Source organism: Panthera leo, chromosome A2, assembly GCF_018350215.1.
Source record: "Panthera leo isolate Ple1 chromosome A2, P.leo_Ple1_pat1.1, whole genome shotgun sequence".
In the NCBI taxonomy this organism is placed as follows: domain Eukaryota; kingdom Metazoa; phylum Chordata; class Mammalia; order Carnivora; family Felidae; genus Panthera; species Panthera leo.
The window spans coordinates 79,691,113-79,709,974 of NC_056680.1; the positions used below are offsets into that span (position 1 = coordinate 79,691,113).

General features: G+C 38.4%; 1 protein-coding gene across 1 annotated transcript in view; it reads left to right on the forward strand.

The window, feature by feature from the left end:
- RELN (reelin) overlaps positions 1 to 18,862 on the forward strand; it is a 532,400-nt gene that overhangs the window by 69,668 nt on the left and 443,870 nt on the right. Inside the window, exon 2 of the mRNA XM_042915885.1 lies at positions 6,986 to 7,096. Coding sequence (XP_042771819.1) covers positions 6,986 to 7,096 — 111 coding nt within the window. The remainder of the gene's footprint in view (positions 1 to 6,985; positions 7,097 to 18,862) is intronic.

An 18,862-nucleotide genomic window follows, 5' to 3' on the forward strand; every position in this document is an offset into this window, starting at 1 on the left:
GGCAGAGAGAAGGAGACACAGAATCCAAAGCAGCCTGTGGGGTCTGAGCTGTCATCACAGAGCCTGATGTGGGGCTCAAACCCACGAGCTGTGAGACCATGACCTGAGCTGAAGTCAGGCGCTCAACCAACCGAGCCACCCAGGCACCCCTGAAACAAAATTTAATAGACTAGCACAGCGCACACCTGTATATCTACCACCTAGGTTCAGTAATTTTTCATATTATAAATATAAAGTGAATTTATATTTGCTAAATATTTGTTTCCTATCTTACTATTAGTTAAAGCATATAGCTCATAATCTTGGAAAGAGAGTGAAGGATTTTTTTATTAACTGGGCTAGTTAGATATCAGTTAGATATTGGTAGTCGTAAGAGTTGTTTATCTTAAAGGTAGTTCAAATCTAAAAACTTTGTGCAATTCTCCCCTATCCTAGTGTGACCAAATTTATATATTTTAACTAAAAATTCTACTTATGCAAAAGTAGCTTCATAAAATATTTTTATAGGAAACATTTTTAGGGGCACCTGGGTGTCTCAGTCAGGTCATCTCATGATCTCACGGTTAATGAGTTGGAGCCCCATGTCATGTCTGTCTCTGTGTTGACAGTATTGAGCCTGCTTGGTATTCTGTCTTTCCCTCTCTCTGCCTCTTCCCTGCTTGAACTCTCTCTCTCTTTCTCTCTCTCTCTCTCTCTCAAAATAAATAAATTTAAAAATAAATAAAATGTTAGAGGAAACATTAAAATTTTTTTAAGTTTATTTACTTTGAGAAAGAGAGAGTGAGCAGGGGAGGGGCAGAGAGAAAGGGAGAGAGAGAATCCCAAGCAGGCTCTGCTCTGTTAGCTCAAAGCCTGATGTGGGGCTTGAACAACTCACAAACCGTTAGATCATGACCTGAGCTAAAACCAAGTGTCAGACGCTTAACCAACTGAGCCACCCAGGCGCCCCTGGAGGAAACATTTTTAAATGACAGTAGCTTTGCAACATTTTAAATTATGCAGTTTGGGACAAAACATTCTGAATCAGAGTGTTATAAACTTACAAAAATATGACAGCTGTAAATTTTCCTTCTAGTTCATAAACATATCAACATAATTTTACATTCAGAAATGTGTTTCAGTTTTTTCTATTGTGAGCCGTATTTGTACTGTGTACTGTGTTTACTATAGTAAACTTAAAAAAAAATTACCATAGGGGTACGTGGGTGGCTCAGTTGGTTAAACGTCCAACTTCAGCTCAGGTCATGATCTCACAGCTCGTGAGTTCCAGCCCTGCGTCAGGCTCTGTGCTGACAGCTCAGAGCCTGGAGCCTGCTTCAGATTCTGTGCCTCCCTCTCTCTCTGCCTCTCCCCCTGCTCATGCTCTCTCTCTCTCTCTCTCTCTCTCAAAAATAAATAAACATTAAAAAGATTTTATCATAAATCACTCTTCTGCTTTCAGAAAGATTATTTCAGTTGCCTAGATGGCAGCAGTTTGTGGACATAACTGATGAGCTAAGACTTGAGAAGGTCAGATAGTGCTTGAAGGGTGAGTCCCAGTGGAATTAGAGAAATGAAATCAAATCTGGGCACTAGGACAGGTAAGAACTAGTGCACATTGTTGGTCAGATAAAGCTTGATAGGAAGGAATCAGAAAGATACCAGAGGGTAAGGTGAGGAAGAGGCCCCAGATGAAAACAAACTGTCAGTGACTGATGATGCGAGATTACCCAGGTAAGGACAGCTGGCCAGAGCAGCCTTGATGCCTGGAACAATTATTTGTTTCTGTAAGGTTTTTGTTTGTTTGTTTGGGAAACTCTGACAGACTCACCAGAGGCTGCAAGTAGAGATAAGTGGAAGCATTTGATGAAAAGGAAAGGGAAGGACAGAGAGATGTGTATTCCTGCCAAAGTTTCCAAGTTGGAGTGCCTTGGTATAAAGTTTGCAGCATCTCGCTCAGATTGTTCATATGTTTACTGATGGTGCTCTAATCGGTAAAAACATGCAGGCTGCAGACATCCTGAAGTTTCCTGCAAGCTATCGGAGAATCCAAACTGTGTCACATTTTGTTTTAAATGCAGAATTTGGGCCCATTGTCTTCTTGAGTAAAAGGGAACCTAGTGATCAGAACTGTGTCTTACAGGCTGTATGAGTCTGGGCAACATTTCCTTTTTTCTTAAAAAAAGAGACTGATTACCAGTTTACATATGGATCATGCATTACACATGTTTAAAGAAGAAGGAATGCTTGTCCAGACAGTAGCAGCTTTCCAAATGCAAATATCATTTTTTTCCCTTCAAAATAACTTTAAACTCCCAACTCTAGCAAATAGAGAAATAGATCAGTTAGTTTAAAAAATTTTTTTAACATTTATTTATTTTTGAGACAGAGACAGAGCATGAACGGGGGAGGGCCAGAGAGAGAGGGAGACACAGAATCTGAAACAGGCTCCAGGCTCCGAGCTGTCAGCACAGAGCCCGACGTGGGGCTCGAACTCACAAGCTGGGAGATCATGACCTGAGCCGAAGTCGGATGTCTAACCGACTGAGCCACCCAGGCGCCCCTATATTCATTCAGTTAGTTTTTAATAGGGAGCTTTTTCTTTAGATGATTTGTGTAAACATATAGCCTGTCAGAATGTATGTGTACCTAAGTTGATCTGCCTTTTTTAAAAAAACAAATGTCTTCGATTGGTCTGTTGGTCCCTGCATTGATCATTTTGCACTCTGGAAGATATTTTCAATATGTAAATAGTCAAATTTTCTTTTTTTTCCCATGTGACTTTTCCAAGTGGGATTCATTTGACATATAAAGTCTAGGATTCACAACATACTTTTCCTTTGGGAATAAGTTGGAGATTAGACAACTTTGCACCACTTTTGTATGAATGAGTTATTCATTAATACATATAATATTATTATCACATATAATAAATATTCCAATAAATATGACACCTAAAAGTGTCAGAAATTATTCCAGATGCTTGAGATGTACTACTGAACAAAACACTTAAGGTATCTGCCCTGATGGAATTCACATTCTGCAGGATAAGACCTACAATAAACATAATAAACAAAGACAATTGTGAGTCAGTGTATCAGTAGAATGTGCCAGAAGGTGATAAGTACCTGATACTCTGAAGGAAGAGAATCCTAGGCAGAGGAAGGCAGTGGTACAAAGGCTTGACATGTCTGAGCAACAACGAGGAGGCTGGTGTACCTGGAATGGGGTAAGCTAGGAGGAAAGCAGAAGGAGGTAAGGACAGAGAAGGAATAGGGGCAGGTCACATAGGATTTTGTAGGCCGCTGTGAAGACTTTGACATTGAGTTAGCTAGAAAGTTGTAAGCAGAGGAATGACATGAATCCAGTGTATGATGGACTAATGTAGAGGATGGGAGATGGTGATTCCAAAGTTGGCTCAGCAGGAAGGATGGTGCTGCCATCAACTGAGTTCATGAAGGCTATAGGAGAAGCAGGTTTGAGGGATGGGGTGGGCATTCAGTTTTGGTTAAGTTGAGGTTGAAACCTCTCTTGAACATCCAAGTGGGGATGTTGAGCAGCAAGTGTATATATACCTGGAGTATATATGAAGAGGTATGTAGAGATCTGGACAGGAGATAGAAATTTGGGAGTGGTCAGTTTATGGATGGTATTTAAAGCCAAGAGACTCTAAGAGTAAAAAGTGTTTTTCTCAGTAATTCCACTTTGATTTCTAAGATGCTCTGTGTTTAGAAATGATAGGTCCATCTAGCCATGAGGTTACCGAGTAATAGGTATTCATGTCACTACTACTAGGAATAGAACCAAGCAGAGAGAAAAGCTTGCCTCATCTGACATAGCAAATTATTATTGGTAATTAAATATCAATCCTTTCATTCCTGGGATGTTTTCACTAGACCTTGCTGTGTCAGCACCAGGAATCTATGTAAAGAAGAGAATTGATCTGAAGCAGGTATTATGGTGTGTGGAGGAGTTAAGATCAGAATTTGCATCATCCTCTAGGGCTGGGGAGGCACTTTGTGGCAGATGAGAGCTGAGACCTGGCAAGGGATTAGCAGCCTACGTGGACATCTAAGGGGCACAGCAGACCTTGGTTGTGCTCAGTGCCCAAATGTGTCACAGGCCGTGCAGGCAGCTTCCTAAGTGCACATGTCTAATATATTGAATCATCACTAGATATGTGTAGGCTATCAACAAGTTGAATTTATCAATTGTCATAATAGACATAGCAGGGCTTTTGTTTTGCTGGGGGGGTATGTAGTTTGAGACCAGAACTGAGTAGCTGGGGGTAGTAGAGGAAAGACCCAAGAGCTGTCACACATGGTTCTCTTCTTTTCAGCCCTTCTTCAAGCCCTTCTCTTTTCAGCCCTTTCTCCAAGTGTTTAGCCTCTATTTTAAATTAAAACTCAGCAGAATATCTTTTAGAAGAGACGGCAAATTAATAATAAGCTGGGGAGGCCACTTATCTTGGGTCCACTGAGCTCACAGCTGAGACTTAGTATGGACCGTGGTTGGAAATGAAATAATGCATGGAGAGGTAGGTGGAGAATCGTAGCAGTCAGGAGGACTCAGATGTGGGCAGTCCAGTGGTTGGCTGTGTCCTCAGCAGATGTGAGGAGGTCTGTATGGGACTCCAGTTCTCTGGAAGGGAAGAACAAGGCAGGGCTTCAGGATGTGAAAGAGGACAGGAAAATGGAGCTAACTTTTACTGGTGAGTTACTGTGTGCATGGTTGTTTGTTAAAGAGATAGGTACACTGATAGATTGAAGATACATTTCTTTTCATTCTTATAGTGCATTGGGTAGTATTATTCCTTTTGTAAATGAGGCACCCGAGGCTCATTGCAAGGTCACACACTGATCAGAGGTAAAGAGAGAGAGAGAGAGAGGTGAGATTCGAATTCGAGGTGGCCTCACTCCCTAACCCATAAAACTCTTAGGTTTTTTAGAATCTTAGAAGTAAGAACCAGAGTAGAAGCATAAAGGAATGAACAGGAGTCCACAGGGGCTGTATTTGTGCATTAACATGATTGCTGCTGTCTTGCTGAACAAAAGGGGAATGGATTGAGAGGAAGTGGATAGAAGCAGGATCCCACAGGTCCACAGTGAGATACTGCAGTTTGGGTCTGATTTGCTGGGAAGGACAGCCTGGGACACTGCATTGAGTCCATTGGTCAGCATAGTCAATTTAACAGCAAGCAACTTAATTCTAAACCCTACTGGATAAGGGTGCAGAAGCAGTTTAAGCACTTTTTTACCTTAGTCAAGATAACTCACTGAACCAAAAGTAGAGGCACTGGTAGAATGAACTATGGGAATCTGGAATAGGCAAAACAGGAGGCTGATGATTGAGGTGTGATTCTATAAATGAGGAAATTGAGATTCCAAGAGAGGAAGTGGTTTTGTTCAAGAACAGGTGGTAACAGATGAGTACCCAGCACCCAAATCCCATCCCTTACCTAGCCTAGGGCTCCATCCATTATACCATAGAGGTCACCTCCTGGCCCTCCTTGGCCCTCTTCCCCCCCAAAACAGTGATATTGAGTCCTGCAGCTTTTACTTTTTTTCAAATACTCCTCATGCATGTGAATAATCCGGGGAATAAGTTATTAAACAAGGGTTCAGCCATGTCATTTTGCTTCTGTGGGATCTGGGGAGGGGGAGATGTACAGGATAGAGAGAAAACAAGAGAGATGCCAGGTAAACAACATCAGACATTTTTAGATGATATCAGATGGTCCTGAACAAGGTTCTTAATTGTTCTGTGCCACAAATTCCTCATGTGTATCCTGGGAATAATAACAGTACCCTTTTTATAGAAATTTTTTGATGATGAAATGAGATAATACACGTTAACTGTTTAACTCAATGCCCAGCTGAGTGGTTTACATGCCAGCAGTCAAAATATTAGCTATTATTAAAGGATGTGAAGGTGATTTACTCCAATATCCAATGCCATTTTGGGGGTAGCATGATGTCAGGCTGTTCTGTTGATCTATGCGTCTTGTTTTATGTTTATAATGTGGTTGTTTCAGACCATTCAGCTCTATTCACTGGATTTCCTGGAGTTTAATTTAAACATTCTCATCAAAGTTAATGTGATTCTGGCCATTCTCCTTACTGCCACCAACCATGATGATAGCCTTGTACTGTGCACACCAAAATAATATCACTTTTTCCTGGATGCTTCCTACAAATGGCATCATCTTAATCTTGTAAAACCAATGCAGGAGAAAATATTATGTCAAGGAGGAAATTATGATCATTTTTTAGGGTGGTAATAAGCAAGATAAAATTTTAAGAAGCCAAACCTGAGTAGCATCAGGATGCATTTAATTTGACCCTCTTCTTCCCAGGAACATCCTGATTTTCTGGTTATGAAACCATTCGGATTCCTCTTGTAGTCTTTGTTCTAAAACTTAAAATGTGCAGTGGTCTCCCTTTTTTGTTCTCAAAAGGAAAAGAGCTAACTGTCTTCATGCAAATTAGTCTGCTTTTGTTGAAAAACTTCAGGGGATTCATCTATGATATGTAGATGCACAATAAGAAAAACAGTGCATCTTACTGTTCTTTCAGCCAATCTAAGATTGTTTCCCACAGTATGGAATAGTTAAAAAAAAATGTTTAATCACAATGCCAAAACTCCAGCAATGCCTTTGACTGCCTTCAGGGGTGGTGGTGGAGGTGGGGGAGACTAGCTATTCAATATATTCTACATTATTTTCAGATGATTTTGCATATAGCTGGGGAACGTGTAAATGAATGCAGAAAGATAGAACTAATGTACTAAATTTAGGACCAGCAATTATAGACATTGGCATTCGGAGCTGCTTTTTGCTCCTCTCTAATTCCTAATACAAAGAAAATACTGACTACCAGTTGTATAAAAATGATTTTTTAATAATGAGTAAAAGTTGTTTTGACAATGTTTAACACTTCAGAAATGTTATCTCATTCTCCTGATTGTATTAATTGAGGTTTCTTTTTTTTCCCTCCCTGTATTTCAGTGACAATTTCAACAAGCACCTTCTTTGATGGCTTGCTGGTGACAGGACTATACACATCTACAAGTGTTCAGGCTTCTCAGAGCATTGGAGGTTCCAATGCTTTTGGATTTGGTAAGTGATCCCGACATAAGAAACCAATCATTGTCCATGATTAAACAGTTATAGGTCTTATTTTTTGAAATGCCTTTTTAAAAAGTATTAGACATTTATTATTTCAGAGAAAATAATCTGAAGTGATTTTTGTGTTGTTTGCTTGTAGTTAGGTGAATTGAAATAAGTCCTGTAAATGTACAGCCGACCATAAGCTTGGTGTGACAATCATTCTGCCCCTCTCCCGTCTGCTGCAACTATTATACTTCGTCTTGGGGGCTCATGTAAATTTCTGTGTTCTGTGTTCTGTCATGTAAATTTCTGTGTTGCTGGAATTGGAATCCACTCTGATGTTCATGCATTCAATAACGTGGCTTTTTAAAAAAGTTTTATTATTTATTTTTAAATAAACTCTATCCCCAATGTGGGGCTTGAACTCCCAACTCTATGATCAAGAGTTGCATGCTCTACTGACTGGGGCAGCTAGGTGCCCCTCCATAACCTGTTTTTATAAACAGTTCTTAAAATCCTGGATTAGGTGAAAAGTGTCGTGTTAAATTTGGCAAGTAAGCATTGTACAAAGATAGTAATGACTGTTGAAATGATTGAATTCTATGAGTATTCATGAAGGAGTGTATTTTAATATTTAAAATACTTAGATGGAGTCCTTGTCCTTGAGCCAGAGACCTGGCAGGTTACTTACATGAGGAGGCAGAAGGCTACATGAGCATTACTGATCCCAGAGGATTCTCAATTTGGAAATCCCTAGTTTACCCATTATACAATAAACGTGCCAAGCTGGAATTAAGTAGGCCCTTTTCAGCATCAAAAATGCAAATTTAATATATCCATTTATGTAAGACATGAAATCACTGATCTTACTCTGAAATTGGAAAATGGCACAAGACTGCCTACATTGATATGAAAAAGATAGAATTGTGTTATCAGAGGCAGCCATGTGTTCAGCGTTTTATCTTTTCTGGGGTATTTATTAAATAGATAATTTTTACCTACTTTTGATATATGAAAGGACACCTCCTCTGAGCCAAGTCTTAGCAGCAGCTCTGCCCAGGTGATTCATTGATTGATGTCAGAGCAGTGATGTGGATGCCCCATTGTCACCCTGCTGGCCTCATATGAGACTCACAGCCTCAGGGCTTAAAGGAAACTGGAAGTCACTTAATCATCATGTTAAATTATTTGACATTGAGAATTTGCCCTATTCTTAAAAGATAGATCTCCAGATAAGCTTTTACAATGTGTGGGTAACTACTTCTATGTTCTGATCCACTAGAAAAAAATTCTTGGGTCTAAAAATTCTGCTCATTTGGCCCCATGATATGGGTACATAATATATATGTACATAAAATAAATGATACACTACCTGTTATGTTACAACAGGACTTACAACTAAGGGTGTCAGATTTAACAAATAAAAATTTACAAGACATTTGGTTAAACTTGAGTTTTAGATAAGTAATTTTTGAGTAAAAGAATACAATATTTGGGATAAGGCATTTGGGGTTCCATCTTAGCCCAATTAAATCAAAACCTCTGGGGGCAGAGTATGGGCATTGATTGTTTTTAAAGGTCCCCAGGAGATTCTGATGTTCATCCAGGGCTGAGAACTGCTGGTTCTGAGTCAGTCCAGGGTCTGGTAGCAGCAACAGAGTTCCAGGCCTTTCTTTAGACTCATTGAGTCAGATTTTCTGGGGTTGGGACCCAGTGATCACTTTCTAAGAAGCACTCCCAGTGATTTTGATACACACTAAAGTTTGAGAACCATTGATCTTACATTAATTAAATGGGAGAGACAGACATTAATTAAATGACCACATAAATATGTAATAGCAAATCTTGCTAGGGGCAAGCTTAGAAAAGTGCTGAGTACTGGGCAAGGGTATGCCAGAGAAACTAGATCCAGTCTGGAGTAAAATGGGATGTAGTTGGGAGAGGCTTTCCTGAGGAAGTCGTGTTAAGCTGAGATGTAAGCTTAACTTCCTCATCTGTGAAATGGGGTTGGTATGGCATCTGCTTCATATGATGTTGAGTAGCCCTGAAAATTGAGATTATTTATGTGAAGCCCTTAGCACAGAGGAAACACTCAGTAAAACTAGGTGTTCCAAAATTATAAATCTTGGTAACTGAAGTGGCTGCTTTCTCCACTCTAGGACGTGTATATACTTCCTTTTGGGGGCAAAAAAACCAGTTCTCAAGAGGAATTAATCTGGGGTTTGTAGATCCAGATGATTTGAGAAGAGAGGACTTGGCTGAATGAAATAACTATCACTTGCCAAGGTAGACACATAAAATCCATGTGTCCTATTGCCTCTGATTTTAGTAAAGCAAACAAAAAACTAGCAATGCAATTGTTAGGAGTTATTTGAGGCACCTGGGCTTCAAGATATTTTATTTTATTCAATTTTATTTTATTTTATTTTTTAATTTATTTAAAGGGCAGGGGTAGAGGGAGAGAGAGCACATGCGAGCGGGGAAGGGGTGCAGAGAGAGAGGGAGATAGAATCCCAAGCAGGCTGCACACTGTCAGTACAGAGTCTGATGCAGGGCTCGAACTCATGAACATTGAGATCATGACCTGAGCTGAAATCAAGAGTCAGATGCTTAACGGACTGAGCCATCTAGGCGCCCCAAGACATTTTCTATGATGACTTTGAAAGCTGTAAAAACGCAGTTTCTCTTGAATTAGAATGTTTTTGATTAGATTAAATTATGCTTCCCATTACCATTAACCCAGTATCATTAGGTTAATGGTCTGAAGAGTCTTCTAGACACAAAGCCCATGGATGGTAGTTTAACTTCCATAACCAAAGCTCAGGTCTCCCATTAGTCAATTGGCATTTTTATAGGACATGATTTTTATATGGATGGATAGATAAGTTAGATCTTTTTTAAGTTTCTAGTAATATCAAAATAATTTTATCTGGATTTATATGACAATAGCAAATTACCTTAAAAAGAAAATTTGATTATATAACTCCATATTGTTAAACAGAGTTAATCTTCATAAGCAATGTTTTGAATAGAGAGCAGGAGATAAAACGTCTGCTTAGGTAAACGGTCACTTTCAAAAGCAAAAGAACATTTTTTTTTTTTTGGTATTTAAGTTTAACACATTCTTTACAATTTAAGAAAATGAAAAAAGATTGAATTTGAGTAGAGTGCAGGTGAGAAAGGAGAGGAAACTCTTACAGAAGGTAAAATGTAAGAGTTGCTGCTTTTTGGTAGGTTAGTAGTTGCGGTAGGATCAGGCTGAAAAAAATGTGGCATTCTTTGATCTAGAACAAAAGAGTTATTGAATACATAATCTATCATTAGGCTCTGACTTGACTGATGGAATGTTAAGCAAACTTGATTTGTTTGGCAAATGCCCAACATAGTAGGATCCGTGTGTGGTATGTTTAACTAGCTGTGTTGAACAAGACAAAGTAGAACATATATAGTTGAATCTAAAAAGGTACTTCTGAAAGTTTTTTCCACTTATAGTTAATTTCAATTGTACTAATTACATGAAAGTTATAGCCGCTCTACTTTAAATATAAAATATGTGTGTGACTAGCCAAAATAAGGCTATAATTATTCTTAAGATACTGTTGTGTAAATGTAATTCCACTAACATAACTACAGCCTTTTATGCAAAACCAGAATTCTTTAAAATGCATGCCTCACTGACCAAAAATAGACAATGCCTAATAGCCAGAAATACATTAAAACAATAGCTATGCAAAAGATGACTGTATGCCAGCAATGCATGGTTTGAAATACCTCATTTTGCTTGTCAATATAAGAAAACATGCTGCCCTAGGGAAGAGTGATGTTTAATTATGGGTATCTCTTTGTGCATCCCAGAACAAAAATGCTTCCTCTTGTCTTTGGCATTGAATTCCAGCTCAATCATGTAAATCTTCAAGGCTCTTTGTGGCCGCTCAATGAAGGGCTATTTGAATATCCTTTCATACAAAATTATTCCTTTTCCAGAGGCTGAAATGCTTTTTACTCAATATTTAGTATTCTGGCTTTAAAGCGTTTCACTCAATTTTTGATATTCTGGCTCTAAAACCGGAGAACTGGGTTTGCAGGTCTGCTGGCCCCAGTTCAAATTGTTAGATGTTGCATAAATTCAACTTTTGTGCTACATCATTTTTCTCAGCTAATACGTGAGCCATTTTAACAGTTTTTCATGTAAACTGTTGTAATTTTCTATGTGTTCCTTTTTCTATAAGGAAATGAGCCATTCTAGATACAATTCTAGATATAATCACTGTTAAGTTACAAAATTCTTAAAATGGCAAGATTTGATGAAATCCAAGTTTGGGCAGAAAATATGGTGAACAGATCCATGATTTTTTCTTTTTGATTTTTGCTCTTAAGCATTCAATCTTGTCATGCTTTTAATAGAGATTAAGCAATTTACATAAAAATTTAATATTTTCAATATTATTTTTAAACATGGTGTCAGAATTTTTTAACTTAATGATTTGATTTTTTCTAACTGTGATTTGACACTCTAACTTTAGATGAATAGGGATATATTTACAAAACAAATTATTTAAATGTTTTAAGAAAGATTTACAATTTTTGTAAACCTTATGTTGGTCACTAGTTAACAAAAATGGGTACTTTACCAGTAGATTTTGATTGTATGTTAATGTTTCATTGTCATGATGCATGTTTTTGTTACTACTTTGCTTTATTGTCATTAAAAATAAAAATATAGACTTTAAGCTAATTTTTGGTTATCTTTCACATTAAAACTAAGTAGAACCTTTTACAACTTTACTAATTGTCACCAGGACTCCTACGTCCCTGGACATCAGCTACAGTTCAGTCTTAGGTGTCCTGTCCTTGTGACTTTGGGACACATACATGTTATGAATACTACATACACATATTTAGGTCTTGATATTTGTAAAGAAGGGACAACCACTAGCAACTTCATTACGTAGGGTCCTGTCTAGTAATGCTATTTATTTGCTAGCCTAAATTAAGCTAAATTATTCCTCATTCTTCTTAAGTTTATTTTGTCTGTCTCTTTACGAAGAAATGCTTTTGTAACATGCTTGAGGAATTTTAAACATATGTAGGGATTTCAAAGGCATGACCTTTTATTAGACATGGTAAATGATCTATAATTAACAAGAAGACTTTAGGTTAATTAAACAAATTGCTCTAGTCAATGGTACCAGGAGCATAGCTGACAAGAGCTGAAGTTGTCATTAATTTTTCTTATTTACTGGGTATTAACCTAAGTTTGGTCTTAATTCATTAATTTGGTCTCAATTCCACTTGCATATGCCAGCATTACCTTCATTAAGAAATAGCATAATATAGGGGCACCTGGGTGGCTCAGACAGTTAAGTTTCACCTTCGGCTCAGGTCATGATCTCAGGGTTTGGGAATTGGAGCCCGGTGACAGGATCTCTGCTATCAGCACAGAGCCTGCTTCAGGTCCTCTGTCCCCGTCTCTCTCCCCCTCCTCCCCTCACCTCTTTCTCAAAAATAAACATTAAAAAAAAAAGAAATAGTATAATGTAGTTTGTATTTGACATATGACAATAATCAGGGATTATTTCCCAATAACTAAAAAGAATCACTTACTAGAATAGTGAACATGATGAATATAAAGCTGTTAAATTAGTCACTCGGCAAATTGCTAAAGTAAATGTTGAGGGGCATGAGATTTGGGCCAAGTGGAGGAGTTAGTGGAGAAAGGCAGCTCAGTGCAGGGGTTCATCACATGACCTCCAAAGCTAGGCTGCTCAGGTTGTATGTCCCCCTGGCATACATTGTTCTCTCTAACTTGGGCCACATTGTTTCTTTCCCTAAGCCTCCGTGTCTGCATTTGTAAAATGGTAACAAAAGTGTCTAGTTCACAAAATTGTTGGGTAGATGAAGTGAATTATCTATTCAAGTGCCTAGTATGTGTGCTTAAAAAATAGGTATTATTTAAAACCTCAGAAAGAAGTGAGAATTCTTTCTTTAAAATAGCAAACAGAATGAGAAGATAATTCCAGTGGCAGAATATTTGGAAGAGAAAGGCTGACTTTAGTTTGGATGGCAAACAATGCACCCAGTTTCTTACCCATAGAATTTAAAGCTGACACGGACCTTTGGTAGAGCCTGGCTCAGCCCTTGCCCCAATGTTTAGGTAAGGAATCAAGGCTTAGGAAGAGCGAGTAGTGGCTATTACATGAGATAGTGTAAGTGTGACGCATAAAACCAGTTGTTCTGACATCATATCCAGGTCTCAGATACTTTTTTTTTGAAATATAATTCACATACCATAAACGTTACCATTTTAAGGTATACATTTCAGTGATTTCCAATATGTTCACAAGGTTGAACAACCAACGCCACTATGTAATTTTAGAATATTTCATTACCTCTGGAAAAAACTCCATCCCCGTTTAGTGGTCACTCACTATTCCTTCCCCCACACTGTCCCTGACAACCATTAATCTGCTTTCTGTCTCTATGCATTTGCCTATTATTTCATGTAAATAGAATCATACAGTATATGGTCTTTTGTTTCTGGCTTCTTTTACTCAGAATCGTGTTTTCAACATTCATCCATGTTGTAGCAGGTATCGGGGACTTCATTCCTTTTTATGGTTATGTAATATTCCATTGTATGGCTACACCGCATTTTGCTTGGTGGTTGGAATTTTGTCAGTTCCCTGATTCTTAAAAGGAGTTAGGGTGGTGCAAATTGGGAAAGGAAAGGTTTAAGGAGCATGTGAAGCGATTATAACAACCAGTGTCCTTCGGTACTTAACAGCATCTCTGATCTCTGAAGATCAGATTGTTTAGTCTGTTCTCTGGCTTAGACCTGAAAATGATTAAATCTAAGAATCACGAGGAATTACTCCTCTGCCCTCCTTCCTGCCTTTCAAGAGAATAGGCCAGTGTGGCATGATTTTGGCCCCACAAAGGGTTAAGCCACAAGTGAGATACACAAGCCAAGCTGAGTCGATCGAATTTATCAGTACAGGAATTTGGAATCAAGACTCATCAATCCCAGTCCAACTCTTCATGAGCTAGATCAAGGCACGTGTAAACATTTGGGAACTCTGGGCACCCATCGTCCACAATGGTTCAGGGGAATATTGTGCAGGCAGAGGAGAAGGAGATACAGACAGAATGCTGCCTGATGTGCTGGAGCTTTCTAGGCTCTTATTTTAGGCTTTCTTCCCATCAGGCTCAGATATTCTTGGGTTCTAAGAAACACTATTAAAAATAGCTAACATTTATCAAACACCTGCTATGTGCCAGGTGTGTTGCAGGTGTTAACTTTTTTGATCCTAACAAAAAGCCTACTAATTATTCTCATTTTGTAGATAAAGAACCTGAGGCACAGAGAAAGGTAGGTAACTTGCCCAAGGTCGTGCATAGGGAGTTGCAAAGCCATAAGTTGCAAAACTCAGCTTTGGGGCACCTGGGTGGCTCAGTTGGTTGAGCGTCTGACTTTGGCTCAGGTCATGATCTCCTGGTTTACAGGTTCAAGCCCGGCATCAGGCTCTGTGCTGACAGCTCAGAGCCTGGGGCCTGCTTTGGATTCTGTGTCTCTCTCTCTCCCTCCCCCTCCTCTGCTCACACTCTGTCTCTCTCTCTCTCTCTCTCAAAATAAATAAATAAACATTGGAAAAAAAACCCAAAAAACGAAACTCAGCTTTATAGCCTCTTCTTAAGCTTCCCTTAAAGCCGAAGCCCACTTGAGCTGGTTTCTATTATAACCAAAAGAATCTTGAATAAAAGAAGGCCCTCTGTGTTGTAACCCTGCTTATAACAATCCCAACAATTCCTGCCATTTCTTTACAGTCACATACATTCTCACTGCACACACACACACACACACACACACACACACACAGTGCACCACTCATAAAAACCCACATTTCCAGTACATTCCCACCACACACACACACACACACACACACGCTACACCAATCATAACCCACACACAGTTCCAAAATCCCAGCTGCTTTAAACTTCATGCCTTTGTTTATAGTGCTTATAATTCCTACTGGTTCTCTCTGCTGGGTGGACATCCTGCCATCTTTTAGGGCCTTTGTCCTGCCTCACCTCCCCTGTTTAGCCTTTGTGACCCTACTCCCTGACACTCACCTCCATGGAACTCTTTATTCTGCCCTCTGTACTTCAGTTTCTTCCCTGACCTCCACCAGAATCTCTAATAATCTGTTGAATTTACTTGTTTAAAACCTTTATACCTCTTTGAGGATAAGAGATGGTCTGGTCATCTTCACTCTCCTGGCATATAACAAGTGCTCAATAAATATTTATTGAATGAATAACCCAGTATAAATTTTGAGGATTCATAGGGTATTTTACTACCAGAGCTGACATCAGTAAATGCATGTATGTGCACAAGTGTCCTGTATGGACAAGAGAGCGGATATTACTGTCTTAAACTTCGAGGATATTTCTGAATCTGTACACGTGCATATAAACCTACACTTCTATACATATATGTAAAACTATGCAAACATACATACATTTTATCATCATAGGTTCTGGGGACATTTATTATCCTGCCTACCATTTTGTCCATTTTTTTCTCTGGAGGTGGCAGGCACTAATGCCTTTAGATAGGAGAGTGATTGATTAAGTGTCTTCTTTAGAATCAAGAGATGGAAGGAAGTTCAAGAGAGTGTCCCGTCCACGCTCATGTCGTAGGGCAGGTCAATGTCCTAATGATACATGATAGTTAAGTTCTTATTTTCTCTCTTAGATCTTCTGTGAAGTGATGACTCTATAATTTCTTGGGAATGTATTCACTTGATTACGTCAAGTGAGATGATTAAGGAAGGTTGTCTGGTATATATGTGCAACCCTTGCTTCAACTTCAGTGCTTTTCTCATAGAATTTCTTCTGTAATTACAAAAGGTAAATGTGTGTTAAAAAGCCATTAAGTAATTTGTTTTCTTTCCTTTAGGCTGAAAAAAACAAAACAAAACAAAACAAAACACTCCATGTAAAGTTCATCCATGTCATAGCTCCTGAAGCAGCTTGTCAGTTTTTTCTGGACATTCCAAAGATTCAACATTCAGGAATTTAGCCCTGATAAGATATGTGCCCTGAAACCCTTGTAGGTACTTTAAAGATGTATCCCTAAGAAAGAGGAGTTCTTCTAATTCCTTTCTCCTCCTTATTCCTGCTCAAATCCATGTGCTCAGAATCAAAGTAAAATGGTATGTCATAAATAAGACTGTCAGGAAAGTCACATTTTTAGAGCAGATTCTAATGAAAGTTGCCACTGTGCTATGGAAGTTAGGGTTTTTGAGATTATTTTGTTATAATTTTGTCTGTCAGTGTTGAAAGATTGTGAAGAGACTTTTCTGTCTGGCAAATGGAACCTTATTAAAGAAGATACTTGCCCCCAAAACAGCACTGAACAAACAAGGACATAGCAGTAGGTTTTTATGTGGGGTACTTTCTGACATGTCAAAGTTTTAAAAATAATTCTGGAAAATAGGTTTATGTAAATGAGGTCTTATCCCTTAGCAGATGAAGACAGAATCAGGAATATTTTGCTCTTTCTGTTTTAAATGATACTTTTAAAAACCACTTAGGAATCATGGGTCTTTACTGATAAGAGATATTGTTTTCTAGAAGAGTGACACTTTCCGTAGTATGCTACACTGTCCATTTTAACAGGAAAAAAGATGGAAGTATATGCTTAAGGGAATAAACTTGGAATTCTGACTCTGATCTAGCAGTTAATTTTGCTTGTAATGTGGTTACTCTTGAAGTTTTCCAGTCCTCCTTTTGGGTATCTAGATAATGATAAAAGAGTTTATGTCCCATGTTCACAGTAATTGATTTATAAATACTCTTGATTCTTTCTTGGCAGTTAAATCCAAGAACAACTTAAAATAATTTTATAATGTAATTTATTCCTAGAAATAATTCTGATAATAATCTTTGAAGTATTAAAAAAAAGTGGTGAAAGTAAATTCTTGGCATCGCCTAGAAAATAGCTGTGGATGCAGCCTATGAACTTGAAAATAGATGAGATGTAGGCGTCCAATAACGGCACTTCACCAAATGCTGGTTCTGTTTCCACTCTTGTCTTCTGTTCTGTAGTTTGTATTCAACCCTCTGATGCTGAGCTTTGCATGTCGCCTAATAGATGTGTAGGCTGCTCTCTGAGGCAAGCACACAACTAAATTACTGTTTTCAGGACTCTGAATGTCTGAATGGAAAGATACTTGCTGGTGTGGGAGTTGCCATTTTGGAAAACAGAATAGCAAAGTTGTTAATATTTTGGTAAAAGTTCAGACTGAGCTTCTCTCCTGCTTTTCCTTCCACATGTTTTCATACATCAGAACCATGTTGTTGCTATTATCTAGTTAATTATGTTATTTCTGGTTCTTCTTCAGAACAGTGCCTCTCCACATGAATTCTGGTAAATTGCAAGTTAAAAGTAAAATAAATGGAGCTATCAGAGATCGTGTTCTGGGAAGACGTTTTGTTTATCCTTAACGGTTTTCTTTTTAAAATAATTAGTTATTTGCATTATGAGAAGATTCTTTTTTAACTGCACTTTTAGTCTGTGTGATCCAATACCAGTGTTAACACTAATAACAAAAAACGGAGAGAAATCTGTTACTAATAAGGAAGAACTCAGGGTTTGGCCTTCTGTTTCTACAGAATGGGACAAATGAGCAGCTCTAGAATAATTATGAGGTTGATGAAGTTTATCCTTCAGGTCCTTAGCCTGTCCCCTCCCTTTTCTCTCTTTCTTCTTGTTCCACTTTTAACAAGGAGATGATATCAGACACATCTTAGAATGAATTTTAAAATGTTGCACTGTTAGCACCTTTTCCCACACTGCTTCTCGCGATCATTAGTGTCTTATGGTACGTTAATAGGTCTTACATGGCAAAAGTGTATTGCAGTATAAAAAAGCTTGGAATATGCTGGTTAAACAAAATTAAGTAGTACTTCTTAGAATCTTCAATATACTTTTCTTTTGAGGGGTGCCTGGGTGGTTCAGTTGGTTAAGTGTCTGACTTTGGCTCAGGTCATGATCTCATAGTTCTTGAGCTTAAGCCGTATTGGGCTCTGTGCCGACAGCTCAGAGCCTGGAGCCTGCTTCAGATTCAGTGTCTCCCTCTCTCTCTGCCCCTCCACTGCTCATTCTCTCTCTCTCTCTCTCTCTCTCTCTCTCTCTCTTTCTCTTTCTCTCTCTCCCTCTCCCCCTCTCCCTCTCTCAAAAATAAACATTAAAATTTTTTTTAAATATAAACTTTTCTTTTGAGATAGAGTTCACATAATATAAAACTTACCATTTCAAAGTGGACAGCCCAGTGATTCTGCAAACATCACCACCAACTAATTTGAAGACATTTCCATCACCCCAGAAAGAACCCTATACCTATTAAATTTGATCAGTTCTAAACCCTTTCTTCCCATCCCGTAGCAGCCACTAACCTACTTTCTGTCTCTGTGTATTTGCCTATTCTGGACATTTTATATAAATGAAATCATATAGTATGTGACCTTTAGGACTGGCTTCTTTTACTTGACATGTTTTCAAGGTTCATCCTTACAGAAGCATAGTGAAGAATGCAGTAATTGATTCTTATTTATGGCTGAATAACTGTCCATTGTTTGAGTATTCCATATTTCATTTATCCACTCATCTGTTGATAGATATTTGGATTGTTTCCATTTTGGCTATTACGAATGACACTCCCATGAACATTTGTGTAGAAGTTTCTTGTGTGCACATACATTTTATTTATT